This window comes from Ovis canadensis, chromosome 18 (assembly GCF_042477335.2).
Source record: "Ovis canadensis isolate MfBH-ARS-UI-01 breed Bighorn chromosome 18, ARS-UI_OviCan_v2, whole genome shotgun sequence".
NCBI lineage: Eukaryota > Metazoa > Chordata > Mammalia > Artiodactyla > Bovidae > Ovis > Ovis canadensis.
The window spans coordinates 45,747,560-45,770,028 of record NC_091262.1 but is presented as its reverse complement, the minus strand read 5'-3'; the positions used below and the strand labels follow the sequence as shown (position 1 = coordinate 45,770,028).

General features: G+C 59.3%; 1 protein-coding gene across 6 annotated transcripts in view; it reads right to left on the bottom strand.

Annotated features, from left to right (window-relative positions):
- PSTPIP1 (proline-serine-threonine phosphatase interacting protein 1) overlaps positions 1-22,469 on the bottom strand; it is a 44,898-nt gene continuing 22,429 nt past the window's right edge. For 2 of the 6 annotated variants that reach the window (XM_069560142.1, XM_069560143.1), the window contains exons 2-16: positions 19,828-19,928; positions 19,421-19,495; positions 18,416-18,677; positions 10,985-11,019; positions 10,653-10,759; positions 8,893-8,955; positions 8,168-8,266; positions 7,277-7,322; positions 6,276-6,355; positions 5,632-5,730; positions 4,493-4,589; positions 3,870-3,960; positions 1,572-1,627; positions 1,236-1,369; positions 1-305 (exon numbers count right to left, since the gene is read on the bottom strand). In XM_069560142.1, the coding sequence (XP_069416243.1) occupies positions 174-305; positions 1,236-1,369; positions 1,572-1,627; positions 3,870-3,960; positions 4,493-4,589; positions 5,632-5,730; positions 6,276-6,355; positions 7,277-7,322; positions 8,168-8,266; positions 8,893-8,955; positions 10,653-10,757 (1,002 nt within the window). In that variant the 5' untranslated portion in view covers positions 10,758-10,759; positions 10,985-11,019; positions 18,416-18,677; positions 19,421-19,495; positions 19,828-19,928 and the 3' untranslated portion in view covers positions 1-173. Of the gene's footprint in view, positions 306-1,235; positions 1,370-1,571; positions 1,628-3,869; positions 3,961-4,492; positions 4,590-5,631; positions 5,731-6,275; positions 6,356-7,276; positions 7,323-8,167; positions 8,267-8,892; positions 8,956-10,652; positions 10,760-10,984; positions 11,020-13,569; positions 18,678-19,420; positions 19,496-19,827; positions 19,929-22,469 lie in introns of those variants that run through there. The other 4 variants (XM_069560138.1, XM_069560141.1, XM_069560140.1 and 1 more) reach the window with 3 other exon arrangements.

Genomic DNA, 22,469 nt, shown 5'->3' with positions numbered 1-22,469 from the left:
CCAGGAGGAAAAAGAGTGCTCCTTTATTCCCTGTGGGAAAGACTGCTGGGGAGCAGCTGGTACCTTCCCTGAGGGCAGGCTCTGTCTGAGGCCCCCCACAAGGCCAGGGGGTGGTGGGGGCACGGCTGGCCCCACGGGCAGGACAGGTCCAGGGAGGGGCTTCTGTCTCTTCCTTAAATCTTCTCCAGGTAGGAGCCAGGGACAAAGCCACGCTGCCCATTCCGTTGTACCGTCCACCAGCCGTCCTCCCCTTCCAGGATGACCTCCAGGATGTCCCCCGCAGAGAGATTCAGCTCATCGGAGTTCTGGGCAAGAGAAGGAAAACCCATCCGGCTGAAGGGGCCTGCTGGGAGGGCCTCTGGTCAGGCTACCCCCCAGGCAGTAAGTGTCTCGCAACTGGGCTGTCAGCTGAGACATGGCGGCCTCCTGGGGCTGCAAGAGAAGGCCACTCGGGCTAGGGCAGCCCTGAGAGACCAGCCTTTTGTCCCCTCGGTTTGTCACAACCTGGGGCTTCTTCCCTGGCTTTTCCTCCAAGCTGCTCCCTTCTCCCACTCCCTGCCTGAGACACAGCAAGCTAGCAAGTCAGGAGCAGGGGTGTTTGCTATTCCCCAGGACAGCCAGCCCTTGTCTTGCAAGCACACCATCATTCTCCTGGGCTGTGCCCCCTCCCCAGGGCACAGGCTTTGGGAGTCAGTGTAGCCAGCCAAGCCCCAAGGAGATGCCTCAGTCCCAGTGGATCTGGGGTCCAGCTCTGTACCCCTCGCCTCAAAGCAGGGACAAATTAGAGTCTCTGGGGGTCTGGGCACAGCTGCCCTGTGGCTCCTTGACTCGTCCTCCCCTTGTGGGCTTCAGAAAATCAACCATGCACAGCTGAGGACCTAGTTCCGACCATGACTTGCTCTGGGCACCCATGGTCATGGGGAACAAGGCCTTTACCCACGGATGCAGAGCCTGCCCCTCAGACCACTTCCTCGGGTAGCTCCAGCTCCACCAGCTGGCTGCACACATGCATAGCCCAAGCAGTGCCCACACCTGCCTGGACGCCACATGACCCAGGGCCTGGTGCCGTTCATGAGCTTTCATTCAGCAGGTGTGCACCAGGCCCCTCCTGAATGTCAGGTGCTATCCTAAGGGCACCCACCCCAGCACCCTCAGAGTGCATGTGCCCACATGTGAGCACACCCTTGGGCATGCTGGTGTCCACGCAAGAAGGAGGGGAGGGCAGGGGGCCTCACCTGTGCTGTGTAGTCATAGAGTGCCCTATAGTCCTGGCCTGGCATGGTGGGGGGCCCTGGCGCCTCCTGCACGGCGATGGCAGCGTAGACACCCTCATTCCGGTCAGGGGTAGGAGTCAGGGTCTCTGTGGAGGCTGAGTACAAAGTGAGGCCTGGTGCCCACTCCTTGCAAAAATCAGTAGTCCCCAGAGGCCCCCTGACTCACAGCATCCCCAGACTTGCTCAGCTTCTTCCCATCCCCTAACCTCCCAGCTGTTGGAAGGCCCATCTGTGCCAAGTAGGCATCCTCTCCTCTTCCTCCCCCCAGCCAGGGTGACAGTTGTCACCCCCAGTTACCTGCAGAAGCCGGTGACGGTGTGGTCTTGGGACTTCCGTGCAGCAGCCCAGAAAACCTGGGGGCAGGAAGGGCAGGTGAGTCGGGGTGGGGGGAGTGGATGAGGCAGGGAGCCCGCAAGGTCGGCCCTAGCTTCCGGGCACAGATGTGACTTATGAGGTGCCCCTGGGCATGAGGGCTCTCCAAAGGGTGGTCCCAGTGGCTCTTCCCCGGCAGCACCCTCCCAGTCCCTTACCCTGTAGATGTCTTCTCGGTACCTGTTCCCTGCAGGGCCAAACTGGCGGCTCTGAGACTTCTGTGCTCCAGGGCCTGGGCCCCATCTGGCCAGCCCCCTCCCCAGCCCCCCCACAGGCAAAGGAGCTGCCCCTGGAGCTCAGCCCGCTCACACCCTGCGGGACCTTCACCAGCCTGGCCAGCCCTACTACTCCCCGACCACACAAAGCGGTCGTCCAGGAGGAAGTGTTGGGCTGATTCACCCCCTTCCTCTGTGCTTGGTTCAGACCTGGACTGAGCTAGACTTATGCAAGTATGTTGAATACAAGAAAAAAAAATGTGCAAGAAGCAAGAGGCAGACACTGGGGCACCTGGTACGGAGGCCCGTGTGGGTGCCCTGAAGCAGAGCTGCTGAGAGCTTACATGAGTAGAACCTACCTTCCTGGCCTGGTAGGTTCAAGCTAAGTCTGCAAAGACTCAGCTTCACCAAACAGAGACCGGGTGCCAGGCATGGCCAGTGACTGGGAGAGGAGTGCAGAGGTGCAGGTCGTACAGGCAGAGGGAGTGCAGTGGACCAGTTTGGGGTGTATAGGAGACAAGACTGCAAGAGGGACGAGGCCAGACACCGAGGGGTCTCGAGGGCTCAGGCAGGGGCAGGGCCTGTAGGAAGCTGCCCTGTAGTGCGAGGTGGGACCCAGAGACCTTTCCTGGGCAGCGTCTGCGGAGCTGAGGGTCCAGGACAGAGCACATGGATAGGCGAGTGTAGACTTGGCAGGCGTGGGAAGGTCTGATGCAGACTTGCCCTGCCAGGGAGGGTTAGCCCAGCAGGCTGGGGCTGGAGGCGCCGCGCCCCACTGCCTGCCTTCCCAGGGTCATCTACGCTCTCGACTCCATTCTTCCCTCCACTCACTTCCCCTGCCCCTCCCCAGCCCTGCCTGGCTTCAGCTGCCCCACACAAGGGTCCCTGCCTGTCCTCTCCAGCAGCCAGGCCTCCCCTGCAGGACTGCTTTCCCTCTTTTCTCTCGTCCTCATCAGGCCCCTCTCCTCTCTGTCCTTTCTCGGCCCTGCCCCCAAGTGAGCTCTTCAGACCTGTTGTCTAAGTGACCACCTGTGCAGGCATCTGGCCCTCACTGGGGGTGCAGGGAGGTCCGAGTCTCCTGTGGTTTTAGTGTGATAGTGAGGGTGGGAATGCCCACCTCCTAGGGTCCTTGCTGTCTCATGGTTCCTGGAGGAGCATGCCGTGGGGCCCACGAGCCTCAGAAATAAGCCATCCTCGGAGGGCCAGAAGCTCCGTCGCCTCCACCCCCACTCACACCCACCTTTCAAAGGCAGGGCCTCCTCTGCACTAGGTTGGAGGGAGAGAGGAGGTCATGGAGGCCTGGGGATGGGGCACAGGTGCCATGTGAAGGCCACGATGCTCCTTTAGATGCCCACAGATGGGGCACTTGGGGAACTGGCTGGGGGAGTGGGAGGGTGGGTGCACCCTGAGTAGGCTATGATGCTCCCAGTGGGCTGTCATCACAGACCTGAACCAGGAGAGTCCTAGGTCTGAGTCTGCCCCCAACACTCACAGGCCCTGGGCCTAGAGGAGGCGTGTGAGTTGTGCAAGTGACACACTGGGGCCTGACGCCAGGACCCTGGCACCTACCACAGCCAGGCCAGGGAAGGGGGCTTGGAGAAAGCTGGAGAATTCTCCAAGAGCGCTGGCTGCAGGGCCCGCTCCTCTGCCCTGATCCTGTGCAGCGGCTGAGGGGCCTGACAGTCCAAGGCTCTGACCAGGCCAGCAGCAGAGCTCGAGGGGTGAGCCCTCCTGGAGTCTCCCAGCACAGTTGCTAGTGAATAAGTGGGGTACGACTGTTTCGTGCCTGGCTCCCCTTGGGCTGAGAGTGTCCTGAGGCTAGATTGAGTCTGTCTTGTCCCCCAAGAGTGCCCCCCACCTAGACATTGCACCAGGCACACAATAGGTGCCCAATAAATACGTGGGGAAGAGCCAGTTGCAGGAGGAGGGGCTGGCCCCTTCCTGGCAGCCCACCTCCTCTGGCCCCGCTCTGTGTGTCCCAGCCGGCTGGTGTCCAGCAGGCGCTCACCTCTTTATCATGCCACAGGACGGCTGGACGCCAGGGCTGCTGGACAACGGGGCCACCTCCCGATCGTAGTAGTTCTGGTAAGGCACCGGCGCTGCAGGTGACAAGTGCGAGAGGCCCAGGCTGACGAGGGCAGGGCAGGGGGTACCTGTGCCCTCTGACACCCCATCCTCTCCCCCTCCGGAGACCCAGACCAGGGCCCCACCTTCCCATCCTGGCCCTGGCCTGCCCTGGTGCTTGAGGAGGGGGCCCCCTTTCACTTCCCTGAGAGACCCCACTGTGGGTACCACTGAGACCGAACGTTCTAGACTCAAGATTTAGCGGTGCCAAACCGTGGAGTGGAGTGGGGGCTCTGAGGCGGCTCCTGCCTCTCCCTACCCCTGTCCCCCCTCGAGTGTTACAGTGTCCTAGGCCCTGCCTGTCCTCTCTCTCGAGGAGGCAGCACATTAAGGACCCAGCCAGGGGCCTGCTCTGTCCCTGACCTTCCCCTGGGCCTGGCACCCAGAAGGGAGCTGTGAGCCACCCTGCTTCTGTCCTGGCAGTTGAGGCTCAGAGAACCCAGGCCAGGCCTTCCAGGGAAGGAGGACCTGGACCCAGCAGCCGTGTTGCCCACAGACAGGCCTCACCTGGGGGCTCGGTGCCTGTGCTCTTGGCCTGGATGAAGCCGTCAATGTCGGCGTCCACACTGCAGCCTTCTAGCGTCACCCGCACCTCTTCGTAGAGCTGGGGGTGGGGGGAAGCAGAAGCTGAGGGGCCAGGCTTCACCTGGCCCACAGTATCAAGCCTGCCCCCCTCTTTGGGTCTGAACCCTGACCGGGGGCCTTGAGGTGTAACTGCTGCAGGCCTGCCTGAAGGGCTAGAGCCCTGGCTGGCAGCTTCTCCTGTTTCCTGAGCACCTAGTGTGTGCACATTCCTTCTCCATCCTCTGTGGGAGACAGGACTCCCTCCTTTATAGACGAGAAAGCTCTGGAGAGTGACTTGCCCAAGATCCCACAGCAGGAAATGAAGTCAGTGCGCTGGGCTTTGGGTCCAGCATGAGAGGGTTCAGAACTCATACTCCCTCCTCTGCTACAATGAGGCCACCAGGTGGGCTCAAGTCATTTGGGGGGGAAAGCGCCCAAAACTCCACACCCATGGGCAGAAGGGATTAGGCAAGTAACAGTGGTGGGTCAGGGGGTCAGGGCAGAAAACGAGCGAGCGAGGGCTGCATCAGCAGAGATCGAGGCCCCTGGCAGGGAGGTGGCCACCCCTTTCTGCTGAGCAGGGCCCACCTGGCACGTAGAGCTCAGTAAGGCGGGGGAGCCAGGACACCCTAGAGATGTCTGGGGACAGAAGAGGGACTGGACCTCGGCTCCTGCAAGCACCAGGCCTGGAGCAGGGCAACCCCAGGGTCCCCCAGCCTCTGCAAACCTCTGAGGGCCTGGGTCCACCTCCCCTCCCCTCCCTTTCCCAGCAGAGGGAATAGAGCTCTGGGGCTCTGATAGGAGAGCTGAGGCCTCAGGGCTGGGGCGAGCAGAGAGGGCAGACGCCAGGGTAACCACAACGCACGTCTTCCAGGCCAAGAGGCCGTGGCCTGCACAGTCCTGAGCTCCCTGTCGTTGGGGCCTGGGGTAGAGGCTCGGTGCTGGGCTCGGAGACCCTGAGGCCAGGGCTCAGGCCACAGAGGACTAGGTCTGCTCACAGGCTCAGGTGGACCGGCCTCACTGTGGCCCGGAGGCTGCCCTCCCCTCACCCCTCCCCTCTACCCCCTGCCCTCAGCCCCCACCTCATCGTCCTTGACGCACTGCATGGAGAGCTGGTTGCAGTGCACCCACAGGGAGTTGCGGAGGATGGTCAGCCGGTCAAACTCCTGCAACTGGAAGGCCTGAGGAGAGATGGGGTCACAGTAGGGCTGGCCAAGCCGGGCCCCACCCACAGCGCCGCTGGAGTTGACCAGCCAGACCCGGCCTGCCGAAGCCAAGCCTAAAGGAAGCCTAAAGGCTGGGGGTCCCCACCCCCACCTCTGTGCCAGCCCTTGAGGCTTCTGGGAAGTTGAACTGCCTGTGGGACTCTGCCCCCTGCCCTTCCCCAGACCCTACCACCCCCCTGGGGTGTGTCTTAAGAGAAGCACTGGACCCTGAATCCTGTCTCCCAGGCCCTGCTCATCATCAGAGCCCAGGGAAGCTATGGGTTCTGTTCAAGCCTCAGTTGCGGCTTCAGCCAAAAGGAGCGAAGGATGCCTGCCTGCCTGCCTGCAGAAAGGGACTCCAAGCACAAAGGCAGGCAGGGAGCTCCCTGGGGAGGGCCTTGGAGTGAGCGGATGAGTGAATGAGGGAAGGAAGGCTGGCTTTCCCCACTGCGGTCCCCTCTTCCCCCACGAAGCGGCCGGAGCAGGGACGGGCATCAGCTCCGCACCAAGGGGTCACTCACCTCACAGGTGGCCCGGTGCTCCTGCTCCCACTCATTCCGCACCCTCTCCAGCTGCTCGATGTTCTGCCTGTACACCCGCTCTGGAAGCACAGGGGTCCTCAGGGAAGCCAGCCCACCCCTGTGCTCCCTCAGTGCCCTCCTCCTCCCTGGAGGGACCTGCCCTGGCTGCTGGAGCCACAGATGAGCGCTTGTCAGGGCCCCTCACCCTGGTACCGCTCCTGGAGAGGTGCTCAGTGCCCACTGTGTTCCAGCTGCCTCGGGCTGGGGCAGAGCCTAAGGTCAGAGTCTGGGCCTCTCACCATCCCACCTTCCAGATGAGAAGCTGAGGCTCAGAGGGGGTGGCCCTGGAGAAGGATGAAGGGGAGCTTTGGGAGCTGGTGGGCTAGGAAGCCAGCGGGCTTGGACCGTGAGCTCTGTGACCGCCAGCCAAGGGAGCCTCTGCCTGGGTGTTGGGACAGGTGGTGTGGCAGAAGGCAGCGCTGTGTCAGCAGAGATGAGGGCTGTTGGGATCTTCTGGCATCGGGAGGAGGATAGAGGAGACATATGCCCAGAGAAGGCTGTGATGTGTCCCAGTGTATATGAGAGAGAGAGAGAGAGAGGTGTATGTGCAACGAGTGGGCCTGTCTCCCTTGATCAGTGGCTCTGAAGGTCCTCAGCCCTGGAGCCAGACGGCTTGCATTCAAATACAGTTACCATGACTTATTGGCTGTGTGACCCTGGGCAAGTTAAATAACCTCTCTGTGCCACAGTTTCCTTACCTGTTAAGAGAGGGATAGTAATAGTGAATACCTCATAGGATTGTTGTGAGCATTAGTAAAAACATACAAAGCACCAAGAACAGTGTTGGCAAGTGCGAGAAAATGAATTTTTCATTTTACTTGCATAAGGAAGCAAGAGTGAGGAGCGTGGGACTGTGTCCCAGGGTGGAGGCAGTGTGCTGCCGGGGGAAAGATGTCCGGGCTGCCCACCCCCTAAGCTGAGGAGGCGGGCCAGCCGCGTACCTGCCTCCTGGGCTGAGTCCTTGCACTGCTTGGCTTTGTTCTGGCTCTGAGAAGACAGAGGGAAAGCGGCACTGAGGCCCGGCCCCGCGCCTCCCAGCCCAGACCTCGGGCCCCTGGCCTCCCTGAAGGGCCTCCGTCACATGGGGCACCTCCCGGCCACCTCTCATGGGGCAGGGAGAGCAGACGCTAGCCCTGAGGGGGCCTCCAGAACCACTCCAGCCTCACCCCACAAAGGACCACAGGCTCTTTCTAATAAAATAGGAATAAAACAGAAACCCGGTCATGCAGACACACGTGAAAACTAGACCTGGAGACCTAGAGCAAGCAATGCAGACCTGGGGCTCTACAGCCACTGCTGGACCTGCTGGTTGGGGCTTGGGCTCTGTCCCTGACTTGCTGCCACCAACTCACCCACAGGCCCCTGCCCTCTCTGTGCCTCAGCTTTCCTGTCTGTGCAATGGGCCAAATGTATTCGTGGGTCCTGGGGGCTTTGATATTCCCACCCTGGCCAAGAGGCCGGAGTAGTCAAGAGCTTGGGTTCTGGACAGCCTGGGTTTGGGGTCCTTTCTCTGTTCCTGCCTGGCTCTGAGACCTTGGACAAGTCACTCACCATCTCTGGGCCTGTTTCCTCTCTGGGACATGGGCCTACTGAGCCCTTCTCCGAAGGGTTGGGTGAGGGTTAGCGTCTGCCCTGTGGGCTCTGAGCCTGGGCTGCAGTGGGCCTGCTCTGAGGAATGGGTCGTTGGGTGCAGCCTGGAGACAGCAAAGGGGATCAAACTGACTATCTAGACCTTGAGATTCTAGGAAACCTTGCCTGGGGGAGTCTGCGGCACCCCTTCCCACCCTGCCCCCAGCCCCATGAGATTGCCCAGCCTCGGTGACTGCACGCACCTTCTCCACCTGCTTCTGTTGACCGTTGGTACTAATGCGCTCAAAGGCCTGTTCAGCGTCATCTGCATCCCGGCACTTCTGCTCATACGTCTTCTTGGACTGGGCGGCGGGGGGGGGGGGGGGGGTCGGGGAGGGGACGGGGGGGAGGGGCGTGACTTGGGGGCCCCAACGTGAGGCTCCTGAGCCCGACCTCCCTTCTCCCTGTCGGGCTGTAGATGGAAAGGGGGCCTCCACACCAGGGACAGAGATCTTGGGGTCTGGAATGGAGATGTAGAAGGGAGTCTTGTTCCCAGGCCCCCCTCTCCACTGGGGACAGTGTAGCCTGGTCTATGCCCCCGCCTCTTCAGAGGTGTGGTCACATCAGACCACCTGCAGGGCTCGGGAAATGCTGTGTTTCATCACGATGCCAGACCCTGTGCATGTGGTCCTTTCAGACAGCTCAGGAGTCCCTTCTCCCTTCACCTGCGGAATCCCCAGCTGACAGCGTGTGTGACCCTGTGGACCACTGTCTGAGACTGATTGCTTACCCATTAGTCAGAAGCACCACCCCCCAACAAGGGTAGGGGGCAGAGCCCCCGGGCTGATCTGCATGGCACCCTGGCAGCCAGTGCGCCCCAGGAACCTGACAGGCTGCTGTGCCTGTTGCTGGATGGAAGCCTGAGCCCAGCCCTATCCCAAGGCTCCTGGGATCCACACCCCAAACACAGCCGCCCCTCCAGGCTCACCTCCATGGCCTTCTTGTGGAGCGACAGCTTGCTCTTCTGGACACGGTCCATGACAGCCTCGTACTGCAGGGGACATGAGGCTCTGAGCGTGAGGCTGGGGTGGTGAGGCTCTAGGCCAAGAGGATGGGGTGTCCCTGGGAGGAGGCCCAGGCTCCCCTCCTGGCTCTGATGGGGCAGTGATGAGCTGCCCTCCCCCTCCATCAGCCTGCTCAATCACAACTGCTGCTCCCAACAGAAGGCTAGAGGAGCCCAGGGCATGGATGCACCCCAGGTATCCTCTCCCTGCAGACCACCCCACCTCCTGGCCCAGCCGGCACTTGGTCTCTAGCCAGAGAATACCCAGCCTTCACACACACATGTGAATGCACACACACTGCCCTTCACTCACAAGCCTCTGTAACCACGCATAGCAATCACACTCGTGGGAACCCCAGCCACACTGTAGAAGGTGTCACTCTGTCCAAAATAGCTTTTGCAGACATCACAGCCTCACTCGCCACAGGAAAGCTTGAAATAGCCATCCTGGGGCCTCAGAGATGCTCTGCAGGCAAGTCCCAGCTCAGAGAGGTCACCTGCTCCAGCATCTCAAGGCTGGGCTGACTTGTGGGGTGGGCTTTGAGGGCCCACTGTCTGCTCAGGAACCCAAATTTAGAATCCCGAAAGCCTCAGGCCCCAGTTGGGCAGACAGGGAGTATAGCCACATGAAATTTCTGCGGTCAGAGCCACTCATTGGAGCCGGCACCCTGCCTGTGCAGACAGAGAGGGCCTGGTTCTCGGTTGGGTCCCTGAAGCGTGGGAGGTGGACAGAAGCTTCCCACCCTGCAAGAGGGAGACTGAGGCACAGAGAGGGCAAGTGGCTTGGCCAGGACACCCAGCCCCAGGCTGGCCCAGGCCATGAACTGTTGTTTTTTTTTTCCCTTCACAGGTCAGTTGTGTGGAAGTTTCCATTTTCAATTCTTTGGACAGTGTACAAAGATGCTCCCTCTCCAAGCAAGAAGCGTTTCTGCGTGCTGACCTCTCCCACCTGTCCAAGTTCCACCCTCATCACTGAGGCCCTGAAAGGCTGATCCTATGTCCACACCTGCCTTCCCAGAGGGCCACATACTCAGCCAATCAGAGAGTCTCAGGCTTGGGAGGGGGCGCTGGGACACAGAGGGTACCAACCCCACCTCTCATCCAAGCTCTGCAGCTTCTCTGACAAGTCGCCTTCAGTCTGTTTATATACCCCCCACAGTGGGGACCTCACTTCCTTCCCATGCATTGAGGGACAGCCGACCCCTGTGAAAAATACCCTGGGATGCTAGGGCAAGCTCAACACCTCCTATTCCCCACAAGCTCTGTCCACCTTGGCCTCAGGCAGCCCTGCAGAGTGGCTGCAGTGACTGAGCCCCCAGGTCTTCCTTTCTCCCAGATAAGCAGAGTTTCTGGTGACTCCCTAACTTAGGTTGCCTTCTTTGGATACTCCCAAGTTGTCGAGTACCCTCCATAGCCTGCTGTAACGGGGTGATCGAAAAGGCCCATGCCCTTCACTCTTGGCATGAGACACCTCAGTGGGAAGATCCCCAGAGGGGCCTTCAGGCTGGAGAGCCAGGCCCTGGTCCCAGCGCCCGGCCTCTGTCCACACTCTTCTCTCCTCCAGATCACCACCACCCCCGAGCCTGGGGTGCTGCCCTGCCCTCCATCATGAGGACCCAGCCTCCACTACCACCACAGTGACCGCTGCAGTCTCCCACCAGGCCCATCCCCAGCACCCGCCTCACCTTCTTCCTCTGCTCCTTCTGCCTCTCACGGAACTCCTCCAGGCTCCGCAGCTCCTCGCGCAGGGCCAGGGCCAGCTGGATGTGGGAGCTGCCCACATTCTCCATTTCTGGGGGCAGAGTAAGGACACTGGTCCCTGGCATCAGACTTGATGGGCCCCAACCAGTGACACACTCGCCCCTGCCTGGACCAGCCCAGCCCCAACCCCACAGCTCGTCTCTGCCACCAGCCTCAGTTCCCAACCAGAATCCACTCGTCTCCATCGGTGGGGATCTGCTGTTCCCAGAAGGTCCTGTCCCCCTGCAGCCCAGGGTGGGGAACAGGCGGGACTTACGCTGCTTCAGAGAGTCAAAGGAGGCCCTCAGGGAGCTGCAAAACAGAAAGACCAGGGTCAGTAGAAAGACCAGGGACTCCAGGGGGACCTGGAGTCCTGGCTGGGCCCAAGGACTTTTATTTTGGTGGAAGGGCCCTGGGTCACTCATACACGCTGACCTAGACCCAAGGGACCTTCACTCAGCCCATGACCACTGACTCAGAACTGAAGCTGGGATTTCTGGAATGCAAAGCGCTCTCTTTGGAAATTACAAAGCAATCAATGCCCAATACCGCCCCCCCTCCCCCCACCAATGCTCTTGGCCCCTGCACATCTTCAGGCCCTCCCTCTCTCCCTGGAGCCCCTCCTCCAGATGAACTGAAGCGAGAGAGGGTGGGGGGTTCAGACTTGGCAGGGGGCCTGAGGACGTCTTGGAGGGAGATGAAGGGAGGCTATAGGGGAAGAGGGTGACAAGCAGGGCAGAGGTGCTGAAGGGGAGAGATGTGGGGGCCTTCAGGCAGGAAGAACAGTGTGTACAGTTGAGTACAGCGAGAAGCTGAGGGGCTCCCTGGTCCCTGGCTTGGTGGCTGAGTGGATGGTGGTGACACCTCTGAGAGGGCCCAGGAGAGAATATGGGGAGTTACTCTGGGGAGCACTGAGCTGGGGGTGCTTGAGAAAACACAGTAGGAGGCATCAGTCTGAAGCAGACATGCGGGAGCTGCCCTCTCCAGGAGGACACCAAGGAGGAAGCAAAGGGAAGGAGTGGGCTAAGCATGGGAAGCGTGGAAGGAGATGCCCGAGGGTAGGGTTGCCAGGTGGCGTAAATAAACACACAGGACACCCAGTTAAGTTCAAATTTCAGATAGACAATAAGAGCTTTGAATATAAACATGCCCCATGTAAAATTTAGAACATACTTACATTTTTAAAATATTTGTTATCTGAAGCTTAATGGGACAGTCTATATTTTATCTGGCAGTCCTGCCAAGGAGGCTGTCACCCAGAGAGATGAACAGAGGTGAGGTCTGAGCTAAGATGTGGGAGCTCACTCAGGACCCACTCCTGTCTGTTGCTGATGGGTGAGGCGCACCTTGGTCAGAACAGGACTGATGGGAAAGTGCCTCTCCCAACCCACCTGCTCTCCCGCAGAGGCCTCTCTGAGGGGCGAGCTCCCCCTCCTGGCAGAGGAGGGAGGTGGCTTGGAATCCGAGGTGAGGAACCTGGCTAGAGCTTCCTGCCCTTGACTCCCATGTACATTAGAAGCAGACCCTGGAGCCAGATGCCTGGGTTCATTCCAAGCTGCGCCACACAGTCTCTGTATGATCTTAGACAAATGACCTAGCCTCTCTATGTCTCAATTTTCCCATCTGTAAAATGGGGATAATGATATCACAAGCAAAATGGTTGTGAGGATTAAACGAATTAATACGTATAAAGGTCTCTTAAGACCTGGTGCAAAGTAGATGCTTTGCAAGGGTTGCTGTCATTATGCCACCCTCCTCTGAGCCCACATCTGCACACCCTGACCAGTCCTGGGGGTCCCCCAGGCCCCTGAACCTGATCTGAGCTGTACCTCCCAAATGCCCCACCTAAGAGCTTACCACATGCACCCCCCGTCTTATCAGAAATGCCCACTGAATTCGCCTTCGGGTTGGAGGCCTCCCCCTGAAGCAGCTCCCATAGAGTGGGCTCCCCTCCTATCACCCCCTACATCCCTGTGGGCTGATGGGCGCCGAGTCTCCAAGTGCGCAGAGACGGTGTGCGGGGGCTGCAGACTGGCTCTGAAGCGAGGTTTGTCTGCTCTCAAGGGTAAAATTCTCTGCCCCTGACCATGGCCCCTTACCCAAGGAGGCAAAAATACGCTACCGCTCCTTGCTCACCAGGCCACCCGAGGAGCCAGAGCCAGTGAGGCTGATGGTGGCTCAGAGGGTAAAGAATCTGCCTGCAATTCAGGAGACCTGGGCTTGATCCCTGGGTCAGGAAGATCCCCTGGAGAAGGGAATGGCAACTCACTCCAGTATTCTTGCCTGGAGAATTCCATGGACAGAAGAGCCTGACAGGTCCATGGGTTCACAAAGAGTCAGACATGGCTGAGCGACACGCACACGCGCGCACACACACACACACACGCCAAACCTTGCCAGGTGAGGCGTCCTGTCACTGGCTGCATCCCTGTGCAGAGCAGCGTGCCTGCCCCCTGGTGGCCATATGACCACATGACACCCAGCGATACAGCTCTGCCCACCCCCGCCTGCGTGCCTGTGAGCGCGCGTGCTATGTCGCTTCAGTCGTGTATGACTCTTTTCAACGCTATGGACTGTAGCCCGCCAGTCTCCTCTGTCCACGGGATTCTCCAAGCAAGAATCCTGGACTGGATTGCCATGCCCTCCTCCAGGGGGTCTTCCTGGATCAAATGGCGACTCACTTCCTGGATCAAACCCGCGTTCTGTTTTGTCTCCTGCGTCAACAGGCAAGTTCTTTACCACTAGCAAGCACCACGTGTGCTGAAGACTCCACCGACTCCACCCGCCAGAACCTCCTCACCGTCCTTGCAAGGCAGGCTTCATAAGGGGCTCCCTCCTCCCACGGGGACTCAGGAAACTGACCAGCAGCAGCAGCAGCAGCAGCACCACCTGGCAGTCCTCAGAAGCACAGCTTCTCCCGCTCCACTGCTGTCCTCCGGGAGCCGAAGCTCAGAGGCAGGGCCCAGCGCACTGTTTCAACAAGCTTCCAGGTGCTGCTGATGTGCATTCCAATGCTGGCCTCATTACTTAACGCTGGCAACTCTGCCAGGCAGGGAGGGCACATTAGCCCCATTTCACAGATGAGAAAAACAAAGGTCAGAGAGGTGAAGAAACTGACAGTGGCTACACAGCTGGCAAGTGGTGACGCTTTCTGCTTCTCACCAGAGGAAGGTGGGGTGGTGGCATGGTCACCCCACTTGCCTTGGTAGGGGGTGGAGAGGTCAGGACTCTGCCAGAACCGACACTTTGCCAGCGGTTACACTTCCTTCTCACACATGCATCTTCTGCCTCAGTCGACCCATTTACAGTTAGAGCCGCTCTAGGCCCAGCACGGCCAACTCTCTACACCCTGTCCCTCACCCACAACATGACTACATCCTGCCCAGACCCCTCCCAGAGGCCAGGGCCTGCAGCCTACTGGTCCTCACCTCCCTTTGGACCTCACATCCCACAGACACCTCAGAGTGTCCGAAACTGGGCTCTTCACCCTACAAACCTGCTCCTCCTCCAGAGCTCCCTTCTCAGCAAAGGCACCACCATCTACCAGGTTATGCACACCCTTCCCTCCATCACCTTCTTTTATGTACCTCCCCAGTCTACCCATCCACCTCTCACTGCCACCACCCTAGGCCCTGCCCTGTCACCTCCATCCCTCCTGCTTCACTTCTCGTCTCTTATCCTGGTTCTTTGCCCACAGTCATTTGGCCACTCACCAGTTCCTCTTATATACCATGTTTCCCCTGCGCCAGGGCCTCTGCACATGCTGATCCCCTGTGTGCAGCATCTTTGCCTGGCTCTCCCTTCTGTCTCTTCTGAGCACTTGTTCCTATTGTCATCTTAGGTTGATACATTGTCTATCACTGCACTGAAATAATAGCCGGTTGAACAGGGGTAATGCTTGGCTCTCCTCCTCATTGTCCCCAGGATCACAGCCCAATGCATTAAACTCAATACTCAATAAACCCCAAGGCCTTTCTCAACTCCAGACAACTCAGGGAAATCATCACCAAGATTTCCCAGAGACTTTTGAACTGTGGTGCTGAAGAAGACTCTTGAGAGTCCATTGGACTGCAAGGAAATCAACCCTGAATATTCATTGGAAGGACTGATGCCGAAGCTCCAATACTTTGGCCACCTGATGCAGAGAGGCAGCTCACTAGAAAAGGCCCTAAAGCTGGGAAAGATTGAGGGCAGGAGGAGAAGGGGACGACAGAGGATGAGATAGCTGGATGGCATCACTGATGCAGTGGACATGAGTTTGAGCAAACTCCGCAAGATGGTGAAGGACAGGGAGGCCTGGCATGCTGCAGTCCACGGGCTCACAAAGAGCCGAACAGACTGAGTGGCTGAACAGCAACAACGGCTCTGCTGGGTCTCCACCACGTTCAAGGACGGAAGCCCCGTGCAGGCCTCTGCCTCTGTTGTCAGCCCCGTGTCCTCCTATGTAACTCATCCCATCACCCTTTTCAACCTGGCTCTCAGGACACTCAGCCCAGAATTCTGCTTCAGACAGTCTGCATTTCCAGCGAAAGCGTCTCCTGTACTACCGTGTGGCCCACACAATCTCACTGCCCCTGCTTTGCCATCCTCACTCCTGCCCCCTGCCAGCCACGAGGCTCCTGCCTCCCCGCTCCCAGGAGAGGGCTCCTCTCACTGCCCCACTCCCCTGCTGGAGGCTGGGCCCGAGTGAGCTGGCCTCCTTAGAGGAAGAGCAGCCCTGGTAAGAACAGGGCCCCCTCTCTCACTGCAGTATCTTCAGTGACACCTTCATTCTCTGAGTTCAGAGGAAGAGAGATGATGAAAAAAACAAACCTTTCTGACAGGAAAGCAGTGTCTTAGGCTTGACATCTGGGGGTGAAGCAGGGACATGAGTGTTTAAGGATTCAAGTGGGGGCTGTCCTTGCTCGCAGGTACTGTTGGATTGGCCAAAAAATTCAGTTGGGAATTTCATAACATGTAAAAACCCAAAAGAAATTGTGGGCCAACCCAACACAAAGGGACGCACAGGAAACTGACCCCAGCCCTGCCTCGATTCCCCTTTCTGAACCCCTACCCTGTGCAGCTTCTGCAGCTTGTGTGGTGCTCAGTGCCCTATCCGGGGCAGGATGAGCAAGAGAGGGAGATGACAGCTTTCTGGGGGAGGCGGTATTTCAGGCAGAATTCACAGGGGAGATATGAGGGCATCAGCCAGAGCAAAGGCCCCAAGGTTGGAAGGAGAGTCAAGGGGAACTTTCTGCAGGGTTGGATGTGTGGTTCAGGCAATACTGATAAGCCGCCTGCACCTACCTAGTGCTTCCTTAAAATGCACTTAAAGAGCTTGTGGGGATTCCCTGAGCTGGGGACCAGCCCTCATTGCCACTGCCCAGCAGATGCTTGCTGAGTTCATGTGTGAATGAGATGAGCGCTAAAAGTCACCTAAAGGCCAGAATAACCTCGTCTCAGTGTATGTGGCTGAGTCTCAAGCCTTCTGGCCAGTCTGAGGTCAGGGGATGACGCCGAAATGCTCTGTCTTCAGGCAGCAGGGGTGGGGGAGTCTGGACGGCTCCCCGCTCTCAGCTCTCGCTGGGCTATTTCTGGGGTCACGGAAGCCCTTGGCTTTGGCCCTCCTCCTCCACCCCGTTCAGTCTATGCACCCTCAGCCCCTTCCACTCGTCCTCTCAGGGGCTGAGAATGAGCATCCCATGGGAGACAGGGGGCTTGGCCATGAGGAGGCACAGGGCTCCCCCCATCCCCGAGTGATGGATGGGCCCTGGAGGATGAGCTTCCAGCCCCCACGTGGAATAGCCAAGCCAGCTTTGCCAGGTGCCAACCTCAACACAAGCTCACAAGTCTCCGTGGCAACAAGGAAGCAACCCATGTTGTCATGGTTGCCACTCACCCTATACACAGAGAGCCCCTTCAGGTTGGTATAGAATAGGACGACGGGGTCTAAGCCAAAAAGCTGACAGGCAGGCAAGGCCAGAGTGTCTGGGAGAGCTTCCTGGAGGAGGTGGGGCATGAGAAGGCCCTGGAGGAAGGTTCTGATGCAAAAGACTGGGGACGAGAGTGAGGTCACCCCCAGTGGGCTAGACCCCAGATTCAGGACAGGGGGGGGCCTTTATTTTAAACCCTTTGAGTCCCCATACCCCCACCACAGCTTGGGGCATGGCACACACTTAGATGGATGATGGATGCTTGGCCCATAGTTAAAGAAAGCAATGACTTTGGTCTCACCAGCCTTATAGGACACACCTCACAGAGCAACACTGACTAAGCACCCACGGGGCACCATCAGCTGAGCTGGGAGCTGCAAGGGGGCCGGGCCCGAAGGGAAGCAGCAGGTGGGTGGGGAGAGTCCAACCCCTGCCTGCTGCTTCTCTGGCTCTAAATGTGCCCTGAGCTTTCCAGCCTGCAGCCTTTGCCCACGGTCCTCTCCCAGGAGGTGCCCTCCGCTCTGCCCTACTCCTCTGGCCACTCTAGCTCCCTGGGGAACTCGGGGTGGGGCTGCTTCTCACACGCACTGCTCCCAGCCTGCTCTGGAACCTGGGCGGCGGGGCAATGAGGCCCCTGTGGGTTTTTTTTCCTGGCTCTCCTGCTGCTGGGGAGGCTGATCCCTGGGGCCTGGCCATGCCAGCCCACGCTCCAGCTCCTAAGTGGTAGGCAGCAAGGTGGATCCTGACTCTGAGCTCCCCGCCCTGGCCTGGGGCTCCACCCTGGTGCTCCCACCTCAGAGGGAGGCTCTCCCTCCAGGGACCCTACCCTCCAGCTCTCTGGGCCAGAGAAGGGCTGGGCCTCAGAGGAAATGGTCTAGCCAGGCCAGGCAGTCTCCTCAGCGCTAAACTAAGCCAGGTGACCCCAATCTGTCTGACTCATGGAGGGGCCCATGAGATCGTAATGACCCTCGATGCTTCTCAAGTATCACTGTGGCTTAGGGCTCTCTGCTTGACATTGTGGCTGCCCAGAGGAACTCAGGAGTGTGACTTTTCACAGCTGAGGACCCAGGACTCAGCGGTGGGGAGTGACCACTCCAGGGTCACACGGCATATAGGGTGGGGCAGACCTTGTCCCGCCTGGCCTCCTACAACCACACAAGGAGTCGGGGCCGCCCAGAGCCTCGCCCTGGCCGCTTCATGGTTCTAAAGATAGGGCCAGATACGGTGCTCCTCTCCACCCTTCCCGCTGCCCACCCGGCTCCATTTCCACTTTATTCTCTCCACTGGTGGCTTCTCCTTCCCTGTTTTAAGTGCCCTGTGACTCACAGCCCCCTGAGTGTGCCTCACACTTTCTGCTTCCAGCCTGACCTCCCACTGTGGCCCTGCCTGGAGCACCCCCTCCATATCCCCCAGGAGGGCTTGTCTTTTGCTGGGAAAGTTCTCCTTTTCCAGCAGCCCTGGGAGGTCAGGAGGCAGGTGGGGACTCCTGGATCATGCTCCCTTGATTCCACCCCTGCCTGGGAATACCAAGAAGGTCCCCGTTCATTTTCCTTACTGCATCCTGGTAAGGAATGCCCTCCTCTGTACCCAGCCTCAGTCCTGCCATTTAACAGCCCACTGGAGTGGACAGATGAGAACCAAACTCAGAGAGGTTAAGTGACCTGCCCCCAGTCACACAGCTTATAAAGACCAAGCGGGACTAGAGCTCCTACATTCTTACTGCTGGAGCTGCGTTCATGCTTTCTGGTCCCAGGCAGGACCCTGGGCATTGAGCATCCATGTCTCCTGGCTCATACCATTCTTCAGCCTTCCTCTAGCCCTCCCCAAGTCTTCTCTGGCTCCAGGTTCCCGGTTGGAAGCAGGGTCGCCTGTGTCTTTAGGAGACCTGGAGAGTGTTGTTTATTCATCTCAAATGAGGGGACCGGGTTCCAGGCTTTGCAGCTGACAGGCTCTGGGGCCACTTTCCTTGAGCAGAGCCAGACCCCCGCGGGGAATGGGGGCAGGGGTGCGGGCAGGGGTTGCTATGGCAACCGCAAGCTGGGTCGGGTCTCTGGGCTCCTGGGGAGGAGGAGGAGGACTCAGTCACCTTTCCAGGACTTGGAGTCCTATCTGCCCCTCGGCCTGACTCAGACCTCACCCAGCAGGGAGAGTCCACCCTTCCTCACCACTGCTAGAACGTTCTCCTTAGCTGCCCTCAAATTGAAACTCTCTCTGCACCTGCGTCCCTCTCACAGTCTGCACGCAGAGGTGCTGGCCTGGGGGCTTCCCAGCAGCAGCTGCCCTCCCAGCCAGGCCTGGGCAGTCCCGGATGCACCTCACCCTCTGAGGAAGGCTGCACTGTCAGCCCCTCACTGAGGAGGAAACGGAAACCCCGAGTGTCAGTGACCAACGCCCCCTTCAAGGTCACACGGCCAACGGGTAAGGAGCTGGCACCCCACCTCTGGGCCACACGTCCCTCCTGGAAGCTCGAGCTGAGCCAATGCTGCAGGGGCGCGGCAGCCAGTGGGGTCCTGTCACCCCTCGCCAGGGCTCTCAAGACTGGATGGAGACCCCCAGGGAGTGTGGGCTGTGCCCCTTGCCCAGGGAGTCTCCTGGGAGCTCAGACTGCAGGCTTTTCACCTCCACAAAGAACCTGACCTTGCCCAGAGTGCCCAGCACCCAAGAAAGCTGCCCACCAGCTACCCTGCCCCAGGAGCCACTCAGACCCTCGCGGGCCCTCCCCACTCAGCCCACCCCGGGGAAGCCCTGAACCCTGTCGAAAGGCCCAGAAAGTGCCTGGGGAGGTAGGCAGGGCCCCTTACTTGATCTCTGTCTGGCCGCCTGCCTTGCGGGCGATCTGCACCAGTTCCTTTCCGTACCGCTCCTCCGCCTGGGCCCTGCAACGACAACCCCCGGGCACTGGTCTTGTCCACAGCTGCTGCCCAAAGCTCACCCTCAGATGGGCTCAGCCAGGTGGCAGGGTCTGCCCATGTAGGCTCTGGCCCTGCAGATGCCTCCTTGAGACGGTTAGGCCTCCGGCCCTTCTAAATAAACGTGGCTGAGTTCAAGCACATCTGATGGGACATTAGATATATTTGCCCACTTGGGGGAAGGCCCAGGCCGGGAAAAACAGGGGAATCGCACTCCTGACTGCTTAGAGCAGGGGTGGCCTGCCAGCGGCCAGGCTGGCCTGGGGGCTCAGCCACCTCCCTCCCCTCTCAGCGCTCACCTCTGTCTCAGCAGCTCCTCCACGTCCTTGCACATCTTCCTGCCGTCCAGCAGCCGCTGCAGCAACACCTCGTAGCCCGTGTGGGCGGTGAAGTCCCTGCACTGGGACACAGGACAGAGGGGCACGTGAGGGCCACCGGTGGGGAACCCTGTGTGCAGTCTGGCGAGGACCCCGCTGACCACCGCCAGGACCTGGCTTCACCATCAGCCTCCATCTCCCCTATCTAAGGATGAGCTCTTGGGGTCCAGCACATGGCTTCACACAGGCACACATAGGGTCCCCGCCGTCTGTGGAGGCATCAGGTAGAGATGAGCCCTGCGGGGATCAGAGCTCACAGTCAGGACGCTCTAACCTAAGATGGCCTGGGGAAGGGCCCCCACCACAAGGCCCCGTGATGACAGCCTTAGGGGGTGCCTGGCACCGTTCACCCCCGTCGCCTTCTCATGAACCCTCTTATCTCAGGTGCCCAAGTGGGAAAACTGAGGCACAGATGGGTGAGGTGTACCCCGGGTGATGCAGCCTGAAGGAGGCAGACCTGGCATTGAACCCAGGCTGTCTGGCTCGGGCCCACACCCTTCAGTCCTACCTTCTACAGCCTCTGCAAAGAATAGCAATTGCTGTTCCCTGACAATCCTCTGTGTGCTGGACGCCATGCCGGGCTCACCCTGTGGGCTCAGGGGGATCCTCCTGCACCCACTGGGTGGGGTGAATGTCAAGGGTCAGGATCCGGCTCTCACAGTGCTGAGAGCAGGGCTCCTGTGTCTCTCAGCCTGGCTCCCATCCATTTTTCCCCGCATCCATTCTTGAGGAAGGACCCCAACCCCCAGGGTGCTCAGCCAGGCAACTGGGGCCAGCCCGGAGAGGCAGCACCTACCTGTTTTCTTTTCCATTTCCACAGACCATCCCCCATCATGAGCCGCAGAGAGGGGGGAAGGGAGCCCCCACTTCCCTGATGCACACTCCACAGCCCAGAGCTCAGTGAATCAGCAGGCCTTTCCCAAGGCCGCACACACTTGAGTAAAGAGCTGGCCATTGCTGCCCCATGCCTCCCCTCAAATGCTGTGTTGTGGGTATGTGGGGAGAGGAGGGGAGAAGTCTAAATCAAGGAGAGCTTCCTGCAGGAAGTGGTATTTGAGCCCGGCTCTGGGCTTCCCAGGTGGCACTAGTGGTAAAGAACCCGCCTACCAGTGCAGGAGACATAAGAGACATGGGTTCAGTCCCTGGGTTGGGAAGATCCCCTGGAGGAAGAAATGGCAATCGACTCCAGTATTCTTGCCTGGAGGATCCCAGGGACAGAAGAGCCTGGCAGGCTAGAGTCCATGGGGTTGCAAAGACACGACTGAAGCAACTTAGCACGCACTGGGAAGAGAAGGTATTGTTTTTCAAGGTCTAAGGAAAATCAGTGGAGAAGGCAATGGCACCCCACTCCAGTTCTCTTGCCTGGAAAATCCCATGGGCAGAGGAGCCTGGTAGGCTACGGTCCATGGGGTCGCTAAGAGTCGGACACAATTGAGAGACTTCACTTTCACTTTTCACTTTCATGCATTGGAGAAGGAAATGGCAACCCACTCCAATGTTCTTGCCTGGAGAATCCCAGGGACGGGGGAGCCTGGTGGGCTGCCGTCTATGGGGTCGCACAGAGTTGGACACGACTGAAGTGACTTAGCAGTAGCAGCAGCAAGGAAAATCAGACACAGTAGAGAAAGGCAGAGAGACCACAAAGTGTACCAGCTGGCCCCATGCCGGGCCCAGCCCACCTTCAGTCAACTCAGAACAGTAAAATCTGCTGGCCCACAAGATGGTTAGGATCCCAAGTGCATGCCTCCTCCATAAGCAGCCCTAGAAGTTCCCGAGACCAGGCTCAGCTGCCCACAGGCTGACGAGCGATGGGCCTGGGTCTTGGCTGGCTGCTCAGGGCCTCAGGCAGAGTGGTCATCCCCGAACCCCCACAGGCCTCTCTGCCAGCGTCTAGGCTGGTGTGGCTGCCCCAGGCTCCATTTCTGTAGCTTTCGTGAGCCACTTGCTACTAACCAGGCAGCAGACCACAGCTTCCTGCCCCAGCCTCCCCACCCCCGCCCCTCCGGACCCCCAGGACAAAAGCCAGTGGCAGCCAGGGAGGAAGATGGGTCCTTTCTGCTCCTTCCCTGCCCCTGCCCTCTCCCTCTGAGGGGTCACTCTGAGCTGGACACTACAGACCACCAGAACTAGGAAGCGTCTTGTCCAGTCCTTAGGAAAACTGAGGCCTAGAGAAGGGGAAAATGCGCCTGAGACCCCATAGGCAGAGCGGGACGAGGACTTGGACTTGCAGGCCCTGTTGTTACCCCGCCATGCCTCTCGGGGAGGGGAGGGCTGACCGACCCCAGCCCCACAGCAGACTCTCTGCTCTTTCCTCCCAGCCCTCATTCCCCAGAGGAACCCCACTGTCATACAGAGACCCCCCGAGTGGAAAGAGAAGCAAAACCAAACCTACATTGGCCATTCTAGAGGAGGTGGCAGGCAGAGGGACCTTGCAGGCGGGGTCCTTGGAGCTCAAGTCACCGAAGTTCTGCAGGCTCTAGAATCCGGCCCAGCCCTGACTCAGAGCAGGTGGGGCTTCGGCCGGGTGAGCCACCGTCACCAGTGAGTAGGTTGCTCCAAGGAAG